The sequence below is a fragment of the Anser anser genome, assembly GCF_964211835.1.
Source record: "Anser anser genome assembly, chromosome: 1".
Taxonomy (NCBI): domain Eukaryota; kingdom Metazoa; phylum Chordata; class Aves; order Anseriformes; family Anatidae; genus Anser; species Anser anser.
The window spans coordinates 74,236,531-74,258,058 of record NC_139720.1 but is presented as its reverse complement, the minus strand read 5'-3'; the positions used below and the strand labels follow the sequence as shown (position 1 = coordinate 74,258,058).

The following is a 21,528-nucleotide window of genomic DNA, read 5'->3' as shown; positions in this document are numbered from 1 at the left end:
CCGGTTGCGTGTTAACTAGCAACCCTCAGCAACATAGTGAAACAATACAGTTTCATTACAGCTCACAGAATTTGCATTGGATTAAAATAGCTTAGATTTTTTTCACTAGCGTTGTCTTCAGTTCCTTCCACCCCGCCCCTCCTGCTTCAGGCAAAAAATGAATGCTCAATGCTGACTAAACCAATTGGACTGAAAAACATGGGGTTTGTAATCCTGAGCTTGCTGCCCGGGGGTGGCCCCTCTCGGCAAATAAAATCCATCGAGAGGCTTTCATTCTGACTGAGCTAGCGCATACTGCCTAATAAGGGCTGGTGCTGCCTGAGCTCTGCTGTGGCTCTAGTGAAAGGCACTTCTGTCCTCTTTGCTGCATGAAAACGGGGAATATTGACAGAAACCTTGAAGGAGTATGAGGTAGTGATGAAAATGCGAAGAACTCAAAGATGAGATGCCTGTTACAGTAGTGAGACCAGCAGTAAAGCCAAGGAGACATGCAGAATCAGAAGGAGTTTAATGGTTTTGGGGTAATTTTACAGGCTTGTAATATGCACTATAACTTGCTGTAATATGACAGTCACAGTAAACATATTTCATTTCCTAATTAAATGTGAATGCTTTTCTCAGATCACAGTGAGGCTTTTGTAGTGGAGAAAAAGATCCAGACCAGCATATTTATCTACTGCTTCTACTGGGAAATTTTCTTTCTTCCAATATTTAGTGTTTATTTAGAAATATTTTGAAATATGCCTGCCTGTGTGAGGAGGACAAGCTTCTTTTTTCGTGAACCTTCAGATGGAGACCTCTTGGGAGCATTCTCCTCTCTGTGTGCACGGGGGGCAGCCAGAGACAAGCTGTGGGGTGGGGAAGGGGAACAGGGGACTTCCCACTTCGCCAAGCCACCACTGTGCCGTGCAGTATGCTTAGCCTTGATTACAGTAACAGAAAGTGATATGTGGGGAGAGAATTACTGCTCCCTGTAGCCCTCCAGATATATCTATACTTGTTTGAAGGCAGGTATGATTGGAAGCCAAAATGTCTGTAGTCTTACACTCTGTAGAAATATTAACTATTGGTAGCACCTCAGGGAAGTGCCTTCACCTGTCTGTCTCAACTTCTTCATAACTAAAAATAGTGTATATAGCTGGTGAAGTTAATGAACTAATGTCTCCAAAACTTTTTGAAGAGAAAATTTGCAGACCAGCTTACTTTCAGTTAAACGATCTAGTGCGTAATTGCAGCCTATCAGTCTTTGCAGATTGCTTTACCTTGGTTAGAAATTTTCAAAACATAAGTGAACTAGCAGCTGCAATCTTATTTTTGAAAGGGACAAAGCCTGTGGAAGTCCAGTTGGACTGAAGCTGTTCTGAAAGTAGGATTTCCCAGGTTGGATTAAGCTAATTCAGAAAAATGGGTGTTTATTCTGGAGCAAGGGTGTCCTCAAGGGGGTTTATCAAGTTAGTTACTGTGAATTAGCTATTCCAGATGCTGTCCAAAGGAAGTTGAGCCCTGTTATTTAGTCCCTTTTAAAAACATTGCCCTTTAACTCTCCATTACTAGCAGAGAGTGATTATTCATGCAGTATTGTTGGTTTTTTTGTCTCACCAACTTCACCTGGAGCATTTAAAAAAGGAGAATTTACAAACATTGAATAAAAAATGCAGCGGTATTTTCACACATGCTGCTTGCATACAAACATAGTGACTGCTTTAGAGAACAAAAATTACCTACCTGCTGTGCACAAGTAAAGGCTTGGGCCACACCTGCTTTGCCATGCAATACTGAACTGGGGGGACTGTGACCTGGTCCGGCCCAGTTTTGCAGTTGGTCCTCAGCCCTGCAGACAAACCGTTTCTGACCCAGCAGAAAACAGTGCTTTGATCACTATAGTTTTTCCTTCTTAGGAGCATCAGTGGAAGAACAAGGGTGGTATTTAAGGGCTGGAGGGAGCCAGCCTCCCACTCACAAAAGGCACTGGTGTCTGGTGGTCAGCTAGTGACTCAAGCAAAATGTATGCATTGGTGATATCGAGCTATACAGGCAGTGGCTTTCTATCAGGTAAAAATCAGAATAATAAACCACACCCTCCTGGTCTTGGCACTCATGCTATTATGCTGGTTGGGAGTGTCAACAGTGAGCGTCAAACTCTGTGCTTTGTGGATTTACACCTTCCAGATCCCTTTCTGCTAAAGCAAATTGTGGGGAAGCATGCGCTGTGTGTGCTGTAGCTGTCGCTCCCCATGTTTTGGGTGGCAGAACCAGAGCTCTGGACCTGCCACCTTCTCTGGAGAACTGGGCAAACCCAGAATGAGTAGTCTCTGCAACAAGCCGAAATTTCTTAGTCTGCTGGGTTGATTTTTGCTGCTGTGAGAACTTGCTCAACTATCGTTAGTTCTGTTTTGGCCGTCAGCTGCAATCTGTGGCAACCAAGGGATAGATAAAGTGCAATATATTGCTGGAGCCACCTGCTGTTCTGTCTTAATTCTACAGGGGAAAAAAAAAAAAGCCCTTATCAAAATATTTTTGGTCCTTTTTTTTTCTTCTCTCACTTCAAGATTGAAACACTGGCAGAATTGACACAACTCTGCAAAGTTCTGAAGTTTTTGTAGACTTTCATTTTCTACTTGAAACTGGTCTCAGCAGTTTCCTGATCTGGATTTCCAGTCCTAGACTCAGCCTACTTTGGGTATTCATCTCTCTTCCCTGAATACCCATGCCTGTGCCTCCTCCTGGGCTTCCTCCTGTTCCTCTGCTACTTTCTCAAAATGTTTTCTTCTTGCGGATACCAGCCATCGTCTTTAGACCAAGAATGGCCCATGACATACATTTGTATGAAAAGGTGCCCACACAATGTGTCTTAGTGCACGGACACGTACCAGTTGAGGAGCTGGCATATGCATTGATTCTGTGCTTTCAAGAAGTGCCATTGGAGGTCTTTTCCAACCTTTATGATTCTATGAGTAGTGCATTTTGTTTCAAATGTGCACTGCTCGGGTGCACAGAGCTTCCTAGTCCCCTTCTCCACCAGAAGATACTGATGGGGGTCCTTAAGAAATTGGTCATTTCCTTAAACAGGAGAAAGTTTGGTGCTGCAGGAGTAGGAGATCACATTGGCATTTATGTGGAAAATGTGTCTCTTGGTACAATACAGCATACCAGAAACATTCATAACCCTGGACATAAAATTGTATGGTGTCTGGTCTTGACTGGAGATTGCAACCTTATTCAGTACTGAATATAGGCAGTCTGGGAAGAGACTTGAAGAGACTTTTTTTTAGTCTCTTTTGGACTCTTTTTTTTTTGTCTTCTCTCTTCTGCTTTATTCTTGTGCATGATGTTGAGCACGCATTTATACGCACAGTAACTGCGGGGAAGGTGTTCATATCAGCGCGTGAGTGCACCCACTATTAACTTGCGTGTTGTAAAAGAGTTACAGAAGGGAGTTTACAAAGCATTTCCAATTTAGCTTAACTATTAAAATGTAAGTTTAATTACATACATCATGACTTAAGCCTCAGTGGATGCTGGTTGCAGTCACAAGTGATCCACCCACCTCAAGCATCTTGCATGACTTTTGTGTGTAAGCAGCACCTCAGACTTTCTTTGCACCAAAAGGTTGTAGTGTTCCAACTAAACCCTTTTAAACAATCACTCATTAGAGAAACCATAGCATTACTTTGATTTAAGCAAGGGTTGTTTGGGTTTTTGTTTCTTTTCATTAGCTTAAGTTTACTAAGAGGATTGAAGCTAGCTTGTTATTATACTGACACCAACTTACACCACTGATAGCATACCTTTTATTCTGACTCCTCTTTGTTGCCTCCCAAGCAAGTGTTGAGATCACAGTGGCATGCCCACACTGCCTGCAGGCTGGGACATTCATCCGTGCACGAAAGCACTGCTGTCTGACATGGGAAGGAAGGGCAGGTGGTCAATGCAGCAGGGCCAAGACTTGTTTTGTGGACAAGGCAGCCTTCCCTCACTACAAGGAAGGTCCCAGGCAGATGAAAAGATCACCACTAGGATGTTTTAGGTAGGAGCAGTTCTACTACACAGGCAATAACTTAGATGCTTGTAGCCTGTCCCCTGTAGTTCTCATTAAAAAAAATCCTGCTCTGCGTTATTTCTTTGAGGAGTAATAGTGGACCTGCTAATCTGGAAAGAGAAAACCTCCCCCTCGTTTAGAAAGGAGTGCCAGAGAGAAAGCGAGAGAGCACACTGGCTTCTAGGAAAGATTTAGTCATTATTCTCTGCAGAAGGATGGTGGGGAACATGGCAAAGTTCATTTCCCAATCAGAAGAGCGTATAAAAACTGCTTGTTTTATTCACTACATTAATCGTACTTCACGTATGACTCATAATGTTAAAATACCCAAGTCGCTTCACTATATACCAGAGACATTTAGCTGCCGATTTTCAAATAACCAAAAAGAAATGTGGCTGTTTAAGCCAGCCAAAATAAGCTGGGTTAGACGATCAGTGTGTGTCTGTGCATGTAAGTACATGAGGGAAAGTAGGACCACCGTGTGCAGGAGAGTGCTTAACACCTTGTCAAAGAGCAGAAGAGAGAAGAGGATAAGGATTCCTATTTTGATGTGCTTGTGCATTTCTCCCCAGTGGGTCATATCCTTCACCTGCCACTTTTAATTTTGTTTTTCTACAGATGGATGCAGATGAGCTTTTCTGGCAGTGCTTCTCTTTGCTGTTCAGTGTTGTTGGGTCTGCAGTTCTAATCTGTCAGCGAATAGCATAGTTTTACCTGCCAGCCCCCTCCTCTGCTCCCAGCAAGCCTTACAAGGGGTTGTCTAATTGTGGACCCGAGAAGGTTTAACATGAGTGCCTGCAATCTCCACGCACCCTCCACATCCCACTCTAAGTGGGCAAATATCAAGCCTTGCTGTGGTGCTGCAGTGATCTCTTGGACTTGCAGGATGCTGTTGAATCCATCTGGAAGGCCTACTGAGTTCTCCTACCAGCAGGAAGGAGAGACCTTATGAACTCACCTTTAGCTCTTCTTCACAAGACAGGCCAACCCCAAATCCTGGTGCCTCCAGGCAAATCTGGTCCTGCTTTCCTTCCAGGGCTCAGAAGCTGGTTGTTGCTCCACTGCATCAGATTCCAGCACAGCATGGGCAGGGGAAGGTCAGCTGCAAAGTTCCAAAAAATACTGTTGCAGAGTCGTGGGTAAAACCAAAGCTCATGAAGGATGTGTACAGTGTAGCTTTTGATTGCGGGAAGATCTTTTCATTGGACATCCTAGGGGTGAGATTCAAGTTTGTGGCCCCCAGACGTGCTTCCTGAGCACCCCTGGTTGCTGCTATTGCTCGCTCCTGCTGAGTACAGGCTGGGAGGTGAATGCAGAATGAGAGCTGCACGAGGAGGTGGATGGTGCGGAGCGAGAAGACTTCTCCCTGTATTTTTTCTGAGTAAGCCCTAAGGCGTCATCCCCTTTTCTCAGGTGCAAAATTGAGTAGGAAGAGCCACACCCCAAAATCTGTATTTTCCTTTTGTGGTCAGCAGGATTGTGAGGAAAGAAGAAAAAACAGTGAAAATGTGAAGAAGCTGTCCATTAACCACAGTGACGGCATGTAATATTGCTATTGATAATCACACTACTACTTCTTGCTTTTATTATACATTTCTTAACTATATCTTAAAAAACCCTTCAGTGATTGTCATCTTTATTTCACACATAGGCTAACTGAGGCAGACAGAAATGGAGTAACTTAAAATTACTGTCAGGGAGCATGATGGTTATTTCAATAAAACAATTGTATTAGAAACCACGTGGCAGTACTATAAGCAGCAGAGTTGATAAAGGCTGCTTTCCTCTGTGCTAGCATCAGGAAGGTAAAGCATCTGTGTCCTTCCCTGTCAAGTAAAGGCTGAACTTACCCTTCAGTATGTTCTTGGCGGAGTCACTGGAAGATGGTCCTTCTTCCCTAGCTGAAACCTGGAAGACTGTAGTGTTTGAGGACTTAAGCTCCATGGTTAAATGTGGTAGAAATTGCCAAGCTGCTCCAAGAGTGGGGGAGTGAGAGTTAGCTGACGGACAGAAAGACTGTATGAGTCTCCTTTTCCTTTGGAATCCAAGATGAAATCTGCTGAGAAGCTGTAAAAGATAGCATTGGGTTGGAGAAAGGAAGGAGACTTCTACCTCCCTTCTGCTAATGCTAGAACAGATTTGGTCTCACCTTTTGTTGGCATTTCTTTACCTTTGTCCTCAGACCTAACCTCAGTTTAGGCTGATGTGTCATCACGTTAATCGTGTCATGTGTGTTTCAGGAGTTTCAGAGCTTCATCTTGAAGCACTTACTCATTTCAGTAACCCTTTGTGGTGTGGTTTTGTAAAATTCATGGGATTAGCAAACATCCCCCCCCTCCAAGCATGTGGGTTGCCCTGTAAAACATACAACACTTTGCAGGTTTTTGCCATTAGAATTTGTGAAGCTGGTGGACATCCGCCCCATGGATAGATGGTGTTGGGTACGTGACTTTCTGTTGAGCTATAGGACTTTGTTGCCCTCAATCCTGTCTTCAGTTGTGGCTGATTGCAGGAGAAATCACCCACCACTAAGCAACATCTGCTTACAGAACAGTTACAAATAGCATTGAAAATGAAAAGGGAGCATTTCTGTAGGACAGATGGTTGGCCTGTGCCTAGCACATTGCTTCGTAAGGCTGTCTGCCTTAGAAACTGTAGACTTGTGTTCTTTCAGTGCAGCCTTGATTTTTCTTTAGCTGAAGCAACATCATACATTTTTGAGAAATAAATAAAAGGTAATAGGAAGCAGTCTTTGTAGCTAATAATGCTGTAAATTATAGCCCTTTTCTATTTATTGCTTCATTTTTGAAAATGAATAAGAGAGTGATTAAATTGCTTGAAATTCATAATTGTCTAGTGTTTCTGTCTTTTATATTTTTTCAAAGAACTAACCATTTTTGAGATTCCAGTAACCCTGTTCTAGTAAAGGGGTATATTATTTGTGGATTAAAGTTCAGGTGCAGTGTCCAGACTTGACAAATGCTGATTTGCTGATAAAGAAATCAGGTAACCATAACTCAGACAAACAGATGCCAACAATGCCAGAAAGATCATCACAGATCTCGCAGTGAAGGTGTTGATTGTCTCTGTGGTGAGCTCACAGAGACAAAAATATACTTAATATACTAATGTACTAAAAATTATACTTAATTACCGAAAATATATGAACCTAATTTTTCTGAAATTACTGATTTCAGAGGTATAACTTTTGAAGTTGGAAAAAATATAAAAAAAAAAAAATATTTTCAACAATGTCATCTATTTTCTAGAGAACAATTCCCTTTAAGGCATCTGAGACTGAGCACCAGCAATCATCTGTTACTTTCAGAAATGTTCTGCAGTGTCTGGGAATATGTATTTGCCTTACTGTGGAATTGATACTCTTCTAAAATGTGATCTAGTGATAATGACTCTTCCTGTCCTCTTTCAGTATCCACAATGGAGTAATTGCCGTGTTCCAGCGTAAGGGTCTCCCGGACCATGAACTTTACAACCTCAATGAAGGAGTCAGGTAAGAGACTCGGCTCTCCAGGAGGTGTTATTAGCTGGCACGCACAGTACAGTGTGCTAGCACATGCACTTGAAACCTTCTACAGCAATATTGGGGAGAGGGAGGGGGGGGGTCCCAGTAGTGGTTTCAACCAGTACAGTCAGTTGGGGCTTGGTGAATAGATGTTGCTGCTGTGTCGACACTTTGCTCAGTAGAGTGAGATGGGTTCCTTCATCTACAGAAGAGAGATTGGGTTATGGGGAGGGCGGATTATTTCACAGTCTTTCTTGATGTGCTGGGTTGAAACTAGAGAAAGGAAAAGGTGGACCCTGTCCTGAACCTGTGGTAATGCAGCTCTGTACCACTACAATTATGCTGTCCTTTGCATTGGTGCTAAGCCTATCTCTGAGCTGCTTCCCTTGCGTGCGTGGAGGTTGTAAAGCTTCCAAGCACTCATTATGACAGGGCAAGGAAAGACATCATGCCTGGTAGTCCTTTACGTCTAGGTTCTCCATGCAGACTAAATATGCTCTAGATGTTATAAAGCTGTCTTGTTAGCGCAATGTCCTGAGTAATGTAGTTTAAGGTTCCTATTTCTTTCTCATGCTGTGCTGATACTGTTTGCAACAGACTAAATATAGACTAGTGAGGTATATAACAGGATTTTTTTAAAGAAAAATAAAGGTGAAAATCGTATCATTTGAGTCACTTAAGTTTTAGTTACAAAGACAAGTTTACCAAGACGTAAGTGCTGTAAATCCACATATCAGGTTACTATTACTTGTTGTAGTATTGATTATTACTTACTGTACCCTGTCTCACTGACAGGGGCAAGGTAGCAGAGCTCCTTTTAGAAACTTGTCCCAGTGCTTTCAAGAATAGATGATGGAAAACAAGCTGCATTTATAAAAGACAGACAGCTTATTGTATTCCCTGGCTGTCTTCAGATAAATCCTCAGCAATTCCCCTTCCCTTAATACTTATTCCTGCTCTATCAGGGCACCAGAGAGTGACAACATCCACAGAATATCCAGAAAATGCTGGTCCAGTCTGGTTCCATTAATTGTGGGAATATCTTCAGAGAAGTCTAGACAAATTACATTTGGCCAGTGATCTCTCTCTCTTTCCCTCTCTGTCTTTTTGAAATTAAAATAAATTTACTCTCCAGTTATTTCTTATATCTCTGGGGAGAAAATGACATACAAAGAATAGCTTTTCTAGGATGTCTGTCAGTTAGCATGATACATCAATCATTTTGAGTTAGTTATTGGAGTAGTGGTTGATCGTTATTACTGTAAGTGCAGTTAGGATTCTCTAGCTTTATCTGAATGACAAAGAATGGTAGTTCTGGGCTGAGATTTCCTGGACCAATGCACTTGCCTCAGGATGGTTGTCTGCTGGTGAGGAACAGAAAAAGAAATTATATGCTGATGTGACAGAGAGAAGTACAATCTTGTATGGACCAATAAACAGAAGTTAGATAGATGTTTGGTGAATTGTGTCCAGATTTTGCTTTCATTCACCTGGGTGTAAGCAATGCACAATGACGATGCTTGCTAATATAGCTGCATTGAATTTATTGCAACATCTGAAGCAGCAGAACAGGCAAGCTACCTACAAACTGTTTCTTGTTGTTGGGTTTTTTTCCCCCCATTTTTTGATGGGTTTTGCTGCCTCATGATAGGCCCATTTCTTCTTGTTGGTGTAAAAGTAATGCTTCTGTATTGTCATCTCCACTGATCATTTGGTTTTACTTTGCTTTGGAATGAATAATGCCTGGCGGCTCACACCTGAGCAGATGGACAAAATATTGTGAAATCTAGACCAAGCTGCTGTCATAAATAAGGCATCAGCAGCATAACTCACGGTGTGAGTGAGCATGTGGTGGGATGCAGCATGGCTTTTGAGGCTGGTTCTCGTTGCTGTGTCCTTGCAATTTGTTATTTGTTCTTGTGAGCACAGCAAAGCCTGGCCCATGGGGGTTTCAGGTCCAGGAAATGTACAAATCTGCCCTTGTGGTTTGGGAGGGAAGAGCAGGAGAAGGGGTGACTCAAAGGAACCCCAGTCTAGAGGTTGTTCCCTCCTACCTCCTACTTGGCCTGAACATCCTTCTAAGTAATTGCCAAAATCCATCCTTCCTTTCAGTGACTACTTGGACTTTTTGTGAAGCTTCTCGGTGTGCAGTTCATTCATACAAAAAAAAAAAAAAAAAAAAAGAGAAAACTGCAAATGGGCTAAGAGGGCAGAAAGCTCTGTCTCTAGAGGAAAGCATGGCAGCGGTATTTTTTCAGCCTGTTTGTGCACACGTCCAGCCATGGCCTCCTTCCAAAAGCTGCACTCCTGCTGTGTGCTTTATTTTACTGCTGACCACAGTCATTAACTTTGTGGGGCCTCCTGACTACTTGCAACTGAAGTTCTTTCTCCTCGCATAAATTCAGCTCAAACCATAACTAAGAAATTACTGATTTCACACATACCAAAAATATCTGGGTTACTACTATTGATATTTCATTCAAAATACTTTCTTTGGGTTAATATTATTATTTAATGCAAAAATATCTGATTCATAAATATGACGTTAGAACTGGGACAAGTCTATATTTGCCTTAAGATTGTTCTAGATGCACTCTCCCTACAAGTACAGAAATAAAAAGGAACAAATAGCCATTGAATGCAGAATTTGCATATGGAAGTGTTCAGGTAAATGGCTAGTATCAATAACTTTTTTCGACATTTACAGAATGGTAAAAGAAGTTACTTTGTTTTAGCACTTTAATTAGAGCAGACTTGTGGATACTTTCGTAATTAAACCTTGGATGTCCAAGTTGACTCACAAGCGAAATGTTAATATTTGAACGATTACTTTACACCTGCGATGTTTGCACACCTTTATTTTGCTTCAGAAATGGCACATACATTCAACAACTGTAGGGCACAGACATGGGCAAACATAGTCACATATGGCTTTCTCCTCTGAATATGCATCTAGAGGCTTTGTATGCTGATTATTTATGCACTGATCATTTAAGAAAATGTCAATGGATGCAAATCTGTACCATTTACTTCTGCTCTGCCATTTACTTTACTCATTTACACCAATGCCTTTTGACACCATTCTTGCATACTTGCTCTGGCATTAGGAAGTGGCTTTGAATATGGAGTTATGTACAGCTCAGGAGCCCTGTTACCAGAAGAATTGGCATGTGATTTCAGTCTCTTTCAGAAACTGGTGAGGGGTCTGGAGAACAAGTCTTACGAGGAGCGGCTAAGGGAGCTGGGATTGTTCAGCCTGGAGAAGAGGAGGCTCAGGGGCGACCTTATCGCTCTCTATAGGTACCTTAAAGGAGGCTGTAGAGAGGTGGGGATTGGTCTATTCTTCCACGTGCCTGGTGACAGGACGAGGGGCAATGGGCTAAAGTTGTGCCAGGGGAGGTTTAGGTTGGATATTAGGAAGAACTTTACTGAAAGGGTTGTTAGGTCTTGGAATAGGCTGCCCAGGGAAGTGGTTGAGTCACCATCCCTGGAGGTCTTTAAAAGACGTTTAGATGTAGAGCTTAGTGATATGGTTTAGTGGAGGGCTTGTTAGTGTTAGGTCAGAGGTTGGACTAGGTGATCTTGGAGGTCTCTTCCAACCTAGATGATTCTGTGATTCTGTGAAATAACTGTAATACCTGAATAACTGCTAAAGCTAACGAAGATACTTCATACTCCAAACTCCAAATACCAGAAAAAACACTGTGGAAAATGCAGTCTCATCAGCGTATGTTCTGTACGTTACTTCTTGTGAACCCTCACTAGGTAATTTAATAGGGAATTAATTCAAAGGTTAGAAAATAAAAATCTCTATGTATATATGTCCTGCTTAGTACTTCTCTTAGTGTGTGTGAATATATATTGGGGATGACTGTGTGTTTTCCTTTTTTATTTCATGCACCATGTCATTTTGAAGTATTTATTTACACCACTTGTAAGTCAAGGAAGAAAAAGAAGGTAGGGGAAACAGAGGAAGCAGGATGTCCTGTATTAAGGCTAATACATATTTATAGTTGCCTTTTTTGTTTCTGAGTTTCAGGATACTGGTTTGATGCAAACAAAACACATTTTACTGGCATTTCCTCTTTTGTAGCAAGAGTTCAAGCTCAGTAAAATCACGTCTGTCCTTTTGCTTCATAATCTAATAGCTATTAAAGTTAAAATCAGGTAGTATATGCTGTGTTAGACTTTCCATTCTGATTAACATTTCAAGAGCTAATTTCAAAACAAACCGAAGCAGCAGCAACAGGAAGATACAAAAAAAGACAGGAGCTATTTTAGTGTATTTTATGTACATTTTTACTGTCATAGTAGTTTATGAAGTCATTAAATAGGCAATAAAGACCTAATATCAATGATATGCAAGTGTCATAAGGCTGCAAAATGACTGTCAGCAAAATCACAGATTCACAGATTCACAGATTTCTCTAGGTTGGAAGAGACCTCAAGATCATCGAGTCCAACCTCCGACCTAACACTAAGTACTCCACTAAACCATATCCCTAAGCTCTACATCTAAACGTCTTTTAAAGACCTCCAGGGATGGTGACTCCACCACCTCCCTGGGCAGCCCGTTCCAATACTTAATAACCCTTTCGGTAAAGAAGTACTTCCTAACATCCAACCTAAAACTCCCCTGTCGCAACTTTAGCCCATTCCCCCTCGTCCTGTCACTAGGCACGTGGGAGAATAGACCAACCCCCACCTCTCTACAGCCTCCTTTCAGGTAACTGTAGAGAGCGATGAGGTCGCCCCTGAGCCTCCTCTTCTCCAGGCTGAACAAGCCCAGCTCCCTCAGCCGCTCCTCGTAAGACTTGTTCTCCAGACCCCTCACCAGCTTGGTCGCCCTTCTCTGGATCAGATGCACTTAAAATTAGATCTTCTATTTGATCAGGGTTCTCTTTTAGGTTTAATCAGATTTTTACCTGGATTCCAAAAAAAAAAAAAAAAAGCAATGTTTTGGATCCAGTTTTGTTGTGGAACTCTTTTAAATGAATATGATACATCAGTGCTCTGATGTGGCCTGAGGGCCTCACTATTTCACTAGAAATTAATTAAGCAGCATGAAGCATCTGTATTATTAGGGATTCAAAGAGCAAGATGCATTAATTGTGCTGTAAGTCCTTCTTCCACCCTGTAAACAGAGATGCTAATGTATCTATGCTGCTGCTTGGTGTGATTCAGTCCAGTGTATATAATTAAATACGAGCTGGTTGTTTGGTTCATTCAGAGCTGACAAATGGAAATATGTGGTGGGATTTTGTTTTATCAGAGGGCTAGTTAAGTAGAACATCATTTTGTATTTCCTGCCCGAAATGCCAGAATTGTCAGTAGAACCTAAGATACAGAAAATGAAGGTATTTGCAAATCACCTTTAAAGACTATGAGGAATCCAGGACTAGACTTCTAAGAGCCGCTAGCTTAAGGAGAGGGCAGAAAATTAAGCAAAACCTGTCAGCATGAAATATCTGTTTTTGTTGTGTGTGTTTGATGTTGTTCTTTTTTTGTTTTTTTTTTTTAAACATGTTATTTTTTTTACCTCATTTCTTATGGTACCTGAGGTGATCACAAAGGGACAGGTTTCCATAAGATGTCAAGGCCAGATTGACAAGAGTTTAGAAAGTCCAGTTGGAGCAAGATTTTTATATGGTCTGAGCTCTCACTTATGCATTTAAATAGTGACCTGAGTTCAAAGAAATACTAAACATCTAGCATGCGATATGTGAGACTTAAACAACATACAGCTCTTAAGCAGTGTAGTAACTTTTGTCTGGATACAAACCTTGGGTTTATGGGTCTGGATGAATGCAGTCTCTGAATTTGAGGATTGTTCATGGGAAATTTTTTTTGGATGTGAGTTTGAATTGCTCTGTGAAATGAGTTTGTAGGTTTTAGTGTAGAGGCATCATGAAATGCAGAGCTGAACTATTGAATTTATACCTGCTTTTTCACTGAAACCACACAAAACTTCATCTGTTGTGGGTCCTGACTTGTAAGATCATGGCCTCTTTCAATGAAAACAGGCCAAGTTTCATGCCTGAAACAAAACCCGGAGTATAAACCTGTCTAAGGTTTCTCCCTAAAATGATTTGTCAGGGCTCTTTTTTGAGAGTTACACAGAACAGAGATGATTTGGCTGTGAACACACCTCAGCCAAATCACATGCCTGTTTGTTGGCTCAGCCACACTGATAGACACAGAGTGCCAAGACTTTTCACACATTTGCCATGCCAGACACTAGTCAAACCCTGGCACAGAAGGAGAACAGCTCGAGCATTTTTAAGAGTTAGATGTAGGATGGAATGCATCCTCTTTGTCAAATCTCTGTTTCTTTTCATATGTATTCATGCAATGAACCATTTAGAAGCACAGCAGGTATTTTTCACCACATAGAAATGCTGGTTGAGAGTCTTAGTATTGTTGGCCCCGTTTGTTTTATTTTTAATTAGGCATTATTGACAGGCTGTGTGCTCATATGAAAATATTTTGCTATTAGTAACTTCCCCTTTTAGCACATCTATTACAATTTGTTGATTACAGAGATCCTTTTCTTATTCTTTTTGATACAGGCAATTATTGAAAACAGAACTGGGATCCTTTTTCACTGAATATTTACAGGTAGGCATGTGTTTTCTTTCATTTAAGATCAGAATATATTTTTAAATGTTACTGAGCAAAATCTTCAACTCTAAATGCTGATCTGGAGCCCCTTGAAACCATTCAGAGATTTTCATTGAATTCTCTATGTTCTGTCATTTATGGGATAATGAGATTTGGATTTTATATACATGTAGTTGGATAGTGAAACCCTAGCTTATGAAATAGACTTGTGTAGTCAGTGTATTTTTGTATGACATTCTTGTCTTCCAGTGGACTTCAGACATTCACTTATCACTTAAAGTTCCTGAGTAAACCAATTAATTTCATTGTAGTATGGTTCCTAGGAAAGACATTTAGTTATAAGTACGCACTGTCTATTGAGGCAGTATTCTTCTCGAAGACAGAGTACAGGCTGTGTGGGTCACCATTTGAAGTCTGAGAAGCACTTTGCACTGCGCAGAGTAGGTGCTGCATCCTGAAAACAGTACGTGATTACAGCATCGTTTGGAAAGTGTCCCAAGTGATTTAAGCAAGTTGGACATAAGGCAGGATAAGTCCTTCAGTGATTGATCATTAAAATGAAACCTCTGCTACTGTCAAAAGTTAAGAAAGAACAAAATGTGAAATATGATGGCTAGAGGGAAGTATAGAATTGAGTAAAGGTAGTCTATTTTTATTTTCAGAATCAGCTGCTCACAAAAGGCATGGTGATCCTAAGGGACAAGATCCGGTTTTATGAAGGTAACTTGGATTTTAGTACGGCTATCTATGTCTGTCACAGGAGTTTTAGCAAACGCATTCTGAAGGCAGCGCAATTTTTCCTGCAAGCTTCCCTTGACTATGGATTAGCTGGTATCAGTTCATTCCTGTGGTCCGTTGTTCTGTTATGCCTTGGTGTTCCTATTTGATTTCATTAGGGAGAAGTGATTGACTAGAGCAGTAAAGGAATAAATACCTCCAGCATGGGCAGTTCCTTCTTCCATTACAGTCTGGTCAATATTAAGGAAAAGCAGAAAAACAGAGTGAGGTGTCTTAATAAACAAAAATCTAAGCACCGAGATCAGAGTTGAAGCGTCTGGCTAAGTGCAGAAAAATGTTGTAGGTTGTTTTAAGAGGTGTTCTGGATTCATGCTTACATAAATGAGGTCAGACACTGTCTCTTTTTTTTAGTGTCTAGGCTCCATTTGTCTGTCTTCACCTTCCGTAGGTGTCTCCTTATGGAAGCAAACAAGGAAATTTCTTTTATGCTTGAAACAGCGAAGTTCACATTTAAAATAAATAAATGCAGAGGCAGGAAATGAAGTTGTGTGAACCAATTCCTACTTCTTTCTCATTTCCATCTATGCAAATCTGGAGAAAAGAGTAGAATTACTCCAAGCCGATAAAATTATATCATTAGTCACTGAATATACGTTTGTGGGTCCGTTCATTCCCCTCCCTGTCAGTGTAAGCTGTTGTGGTTTAACCCGGCTGGCAGCTAAACACCACACAGCCGTTCGCTCACCCTCCCCCCTCCCTCTCTGGGATGGGGGAGAGAAACGGGAAAGTGAAGCCGGTGAGTTGAGATAAAGACAGTTTATTAAGACAGGAATATAATAATAACAATAATAATAATAATAGTGATAATGATAATAGTATTAATAATAATAATGTGTAAGAAAACAAGTGATGCACAATGCAATTGCTCACCACCCGCTGACCGATGCCCAGCCTATCCCCAAGCAGCCGGCCCCCCACCCCGGCCAGCCACCCCTATATATTGTTTAGCATGACGTCAGATGGTATGGAATACCCCTTTGGCCAGTTTGGGTCAGCTGTCCTGGGTCTGTCCCCTCCCAGCTCCTGCTGCACCCCCAGCCTGCTCGCTGGCAGGACAGAGCGAGAAGCCGAAAAGTCCTTGGCCTGGTGTAAACACTGCTCTGCAACAATTAAAACATCAGCATGTTATCAGCGCTCTTCTCATCCTAATCCAAAACATAGCACCCTACCAGCTACTATGAGGGAAAATTAACTCTGTCCTAACTGGAACCAGGACAGATATCCACCCCTTATTCCATACCATTTATGTCATGCTCAGGTTACACTCTTTCCAATACATTCTAATTAATCACCATTTTCATCTATGATTTATAGCAATTATGGTAGTGATGACATACAGTATTATATAATAATTAACATACTACAATTCAACTCATGGGCTATTCTCACCCAGTATCAAATCCCCTTGAAGTACACACCGGACTTCCCCATTCTTTTGCATTACCCACCAAGTGCATCCAGGTCCCTGAGCAAAAGCAATTCCACGAATGGGTTTGCCTTTTCCTGAGGCAGGAGTAGCCCAGACTGTTTTACCCAGCATGTTTCTTACATGCACTACAGGAACTTTATCCCCTTCTACAGTGTGTAACAGGTTTGATTGGGCAGGTCCAGCTCGGTTGGCAGATCCCCTGGTATTGACTAACCAGGTGGCCTTTGCCAAATGTGTATCCCAATTTTTGAATGTCCCAGCACCCATTGCTTTCAGTGTAGTCTTCAACAGTCCATTGTATCGTTCAACTTTTCCAGAGGCTGGTGCATGATAGGGGATGTGATACACCCACTCAATACCATGTTCTTTGGCCCAAGTGTCTATAAGGTTGTTTTGGAAATGAGTCCCGTTGTCTGACTCAATTCTCTCTGGGGTGCCATGTCGCCATAGGACTTGCTTTTCAAGGCCCAGGATAGTGTTCCAGGCGGTGGCATGGGGCACAGGATATGTTTCCAGCCATCCGGTGGTTGCTTCCACCATTGTAAGTACGTGGCGCTTGCCGTTGCGGGTTTGAGGGAGTGTGATGTAATCAATCTGCCAGGCCTCTCCATATTTATATTTCAGCCATCGTCCTCCATACCAAAGAGGTTTTGACCGTTTGGCTTGCTTGATTGCAGCACGTTTCACAGTCATGAATAACCTGTGCTATAGTGTCCATGGTCAGGTCCACCCCTCGATCACGAGCCCATCTGTAGGTTGCATCCCTACCTTGATGGCCTGAGGTGTCGTGGGCCCATCGGGCTATAAATAATTCACCTTTATGTTGCCAGTCCAGGTCCACCTGAGCCACTTCAATCTTAGCAGCCTGATCCACCTGCTGGTTGTTTTGATGTTCTTCAGTAGCCCGATTCTTGGGCACATGAGCATCTACATGGCGTACCTTTACAACCAGGTTCTCTACCCGGGCAGCAATATCTTGCCACAATGCCGCAGCCCAGATGGGCTTGCCCCTACGCTGCCAGTTGTTCTGCTTCCATTGCTGTAACCACCCCCACAGGGCATTTGCTACCATCCATGAGTCAGTATAGAGATAGAGAACTGGCCACTTTTCTTGTTCAGCAATATCTAAAGCCAGCTGAATGGCTTTTACTTCTGCAAACTGACTCGATTCACCTTCTCCCTCAGCAGCTTCTGCAACTCGTCGTGTAGGACTCCATACAGCAGCTTTCCATCTCCGATGCTTTCCCACAATACGACAGGACCCGTCAGTGAACAAGGCATATTTCTTCTCATTTTCCGGTAGTTTGTTGTACAGGGGGGCTTCTTCAGCACGAACCACCTCCTCCTCTGATGATATCCCAAAGTATTTGCCTTCTGGCCAGTCCATAATCACCTCCAAGATTCCTGGGCGACTGGGGTTTCCTATTCGAGCCCGCTGAGTAATCAGTGCAACCCACTTGCTCCATGTAGCATCAGTTGCATGATGTGTAGAGGGGACCCTTCCTTTGAACATCCAGCCTAGTACCGGCAGTCGGGGTGCCAGGAGGAGCTGCGCTTCAGTACCGACCACTTCCGAAGCAGATCGAACTCCTTCATATGCTGCCAATATCTCCTTTTCAGTTGGAGTATAGCGGGCTTCAGATCCTCTGTATCCCCGACTCCAAAACCCCAGGGGTCGACCTCGAGTTTCCCCAGGTTCTTTCTGCCAGAGGCTCCAGGTGGGACCATTCTCTCCGGCTGCGGTGTAGAGCACATTCTTTACATCTGGTCCTGTTCGGACTGGCCCGAGGGCTACTGCATGAACTATTTCCTGCTTAATTTGTTCAAAGGCTTGTCGTTGCTCAGGGCCCCATTCAAAAGCATTCTTCTTAGGGGTTACTTGGTAGAGCGGGTTTACAATCAGACTGTAATTTGGAATATGCATTCTCCAAAACCCCACGACACCTAGGAAAGTTTGTGTTTCCTTTTTGCTAGTTGGTGGAGACATAGCTGTTATTTTGTTGATCACATCCATTGGGATTTGACGACGTCCATCTTGCCATTTTATTCCTAAAAACTGGATCTCTCGTGCAGGTCCTTTAACTTTATTCTGTTTTATGGCAAAACCGGCCTTCAGAAGGATTTGGACTATTTTCTTCCCTTTCTCGAAAACTTCTTCTGCAGTGTCACCCCACACAATGATGTCATCGATGTACTGCAGGTGTTCAGGAGCTTCCCCCTGCTCCAGCGCAGACTGGATCAGTCCATGGCAAATGGTAGGGCTGTGTTTCCACCCCTGGGGCAGCCGATTCCAAGTATATTGGACTCCCCTCCAAGTGAAAGCAAACTGTGGCCTGCACTGTGCTGCTAGAGGGATGGAGAAAAATGCATTAGCGATATCAATTGTGGCATACCACTTGGCTGCCTTTGATTCCAGTTCATACTGGAGTTTTAGCATGTCCGTCACTGCAGCACTCAGTGGTGGCGTGACTTCGTTCAGGCCACGATAGTCCACTGTTAGTCTCCACTCACCATTAGACTTTCGCACTGGCCATATGGGACTATTAAAAGGTGAATGAGTCTTGCTGATCACTCCTTGGCTCTCCAGTTGACGAATTAGCTTATGGATGGGACTCAGGGAGTCTCGGTTGGTGCGGTATTGCCGCCGGTGCACAGTTGTGGTAGCGATCGGCACTTGCTGTTCTTCAACCCTCAGCAACCCCACAACAGAAGGGTCCTCTGAGAGACCAGGCAAGGTAGACAACTGTTTAATGTCCTCTGTCTCCAAAGCAGCTATGCCAAAAGCCCAGCGGAACCCTTTTGGGTCCTTGAAATATCCTCTTCTAAGATAGTCTATGCCAAGGATGCACGGAGCATCTGGGCCAGTCACAATACGGTGCTTTTGCCACTCATTACCGGTTAGACTCGCTTCAGCCTCCAATACAGTTAACTGCTGGGATCCCCCCGTCACACCATAAATACAGATGGGCTCTGGCCCTTTATAGCTTGATGGCATTAGAGTACATTGTGCACCGGTGTCTACCAAAGCCTTATACTTCTGTGCGTCTGACGTGCCAGGCCATCGAATCCACACAGTCCAATAAACTCGATTGTCCCTTTCCTCCCCCTGGCTAGAGGCAGGGCCCCTCTAGTCCTGGTCAGAATCTTCATTTCTGTGTTTAAAGGACTTCCTGCTGGAAGTTGGAGCAGCAAACTTTTCAGAGAACTCCTTTTTCCGAATTGTTTTCCTTTGCAATTCACGTACCTGTGCCTCTAGGGTCGCAGTAGATTTTCCATCCCATTTTCTCATGTCCTCTCCATGGTCACGTAGGTAAAACCACAGGGTGGCGCGGTGTGTGTGCCCACCATATTGTCTTCCTTGCATAGATGAACGTTTACCCCTAATAGCTGAGACACTGGTTTGTACAGGTGGGGAGGAAAATAATCTCTCTTCAAGTTGGTGGATCTTTTCAGAAAGTTTCTCCAAAGTATTCTCTTTTAGCTGGTGGACACTGGTTCGTTCAGGTGGAGGGGAAGATAATCTTTCTTCAAGTTGGTGGATCTTTTCAGAAAGTTTCTCCAAAGCATTCTCTTTTAGCTGGTGGACACTGGTTCGTTCAGGTGGAGGGGAAGATAAATTCTCTTTAAGCTGGTGGACCTCTTCAGAGAGTTTCTCCACAGCTGAGACACAGGCCTTTAGGGAAGAGGAGAGATTTCCTTCGTACTGCCGGAGTATTTTAGTCACTTCATTCACTGTGGGATTCTCCTCCGCTTTCCAGGCTAGTATTGCCAATGAGCTGGCATATGATGATGGGGCACTTTGTACAAACTTCCGCCACATGGGTAGTGTACACCGGACTGCATCTGGATCTGCGGATGTTTGTGCGTCGTCTAGGTCCTTATAAATTACTTCCCATATGGCCAATTCCCTCAGGTACTGAATTCCCTTCTCCATGGTGGTCCATTTGCTTGGTAGACATACAAGTTCTTCCTTGAAGGGATACCTTTCCTGCACAGCTGACAGGAGACGCCTCCAGAGGCTGCGAGATCGTGCTCCATCTCCAATTGCTTTGTCAATGCATGCGTCCCTAGCAAGGGATCCCAGCCGCCTGGCTTCCTTGCCCTCTAATTCCACATAATTGGCTCCAGTGTCCCAGCACCGGAGCAGCCAGGTGACAAGCTGCTCGCCTATACAGCGACCAAAATCTTTTTGCACATCTCGTAGCTCACGCTGGTATAGAGTCCGGGTAGTTACTGTTGATTTTTCGACATCCTCATCTTCAGTCTCCTGCACCTTTGATGGCTGGTGTAGAGTCCGGGTAGTTACTGTTGATTTTTCGACATCCTCATCTTCAGTCTCCTGCACCTTTGATGGCCCAGCCTCGTCTTCACTATGCCCAGACTTAGCAGAAGACTGTCTGCGTTCTAAACGACCTGAGCCTCTATACCATTTTTTCACCTTGTCTACAGGGGCACCTTGCACTGCTACAGCTTGTTTCTCTAACCCAGACGCAGGGTCTGCCACAGGGGTTGGAATACCCTCTGTGGGGTCAACTTGCACTGCTACAGCTCGTTTCTCTGACCCAGCCACAGGAGTGGGAGCTGCTGCAGGGGCTGGAGCTGCTGCAGGGGCTGGAGTGGCTGCAGGGGCTGGAGCGGCTGCAGGAGCCGGAACGGCTGCAGGAGCTGGAGCGGCTGCAGGAGCTGGAGCTGGAGCGGCTGCAGGAGCCGGAACGGCTGCAGGAGCTGGAGCGGCTGCAGGAGCTGGAGCTGGAGCGGCTGCAGGAGCTGGAGCGGCTGCAGGAGCTGGAGCGGCTGCAGGAGCTGGAGCGGCTGCAGGAGCTGGAGCGGCTGCAGGAGCTGGAGCTGGAGCGGCTGCAGGAGCTGGAGCTGGAGCGGCTGCAGGAGCTGGAGCTGGAGTGGCTGCAGGGGCTGGAGCTGGAGCGGCTGCAGGAGCCAGAACGGCTGCAGGAGCTGGAGCGGCTGCAGGAGCTGGAGCTGGAGTAGCTGCAGGAGCTGGAACTGGAGCGGCTGCAGGAGCGGGAGCTAGGTTGCTAGTAGCATCAATTGCAGCTCGATAGGCACAAGCCAGACCCCAGCACGCTACAGTGATTTGTGTCACTTTGGAACTGCCAGAGT

The 21,528-nt window shown here is 43.7% G+C and overlaps 1 protein-coding gene across 7 annotated transcripts in view; it reads left to right on the top strand.

Annotated features, from left to right (window-relative positions):
* The window catches only part of PRR5 (proline rich 5), a gene marked incomplete at its 5' end in the record, with an annotated part of 96,948 nt that overhangs the window by 39,646 nt on the left and 35,774 nt on the right, over nucleotides 1-21,528 (top strand). For all 7 annotated transcript variants that reach the window (XM_083821099.1, XM_083821101.1, XM_083821103.1 and 4 more), the window contains 3 exons: nucleotides 7,470-7,550; nucleotides 14,132-14,180; nucleotides 14,846-14,903. In XM_083821099.1, coding sequence (XP_083677225.1) covers nucleotides 7,470-7,550; nucleotides 14,132-14,180; nucleotides 14,846-14,903 — 188 coding nt within the window. The remainder of the gene's footprint in view (nucleotides 1-7,469; nucleotides 7,551-14,131; nucleotides 14,181-14,845; nucleotides 14,904-21,528) is intronic.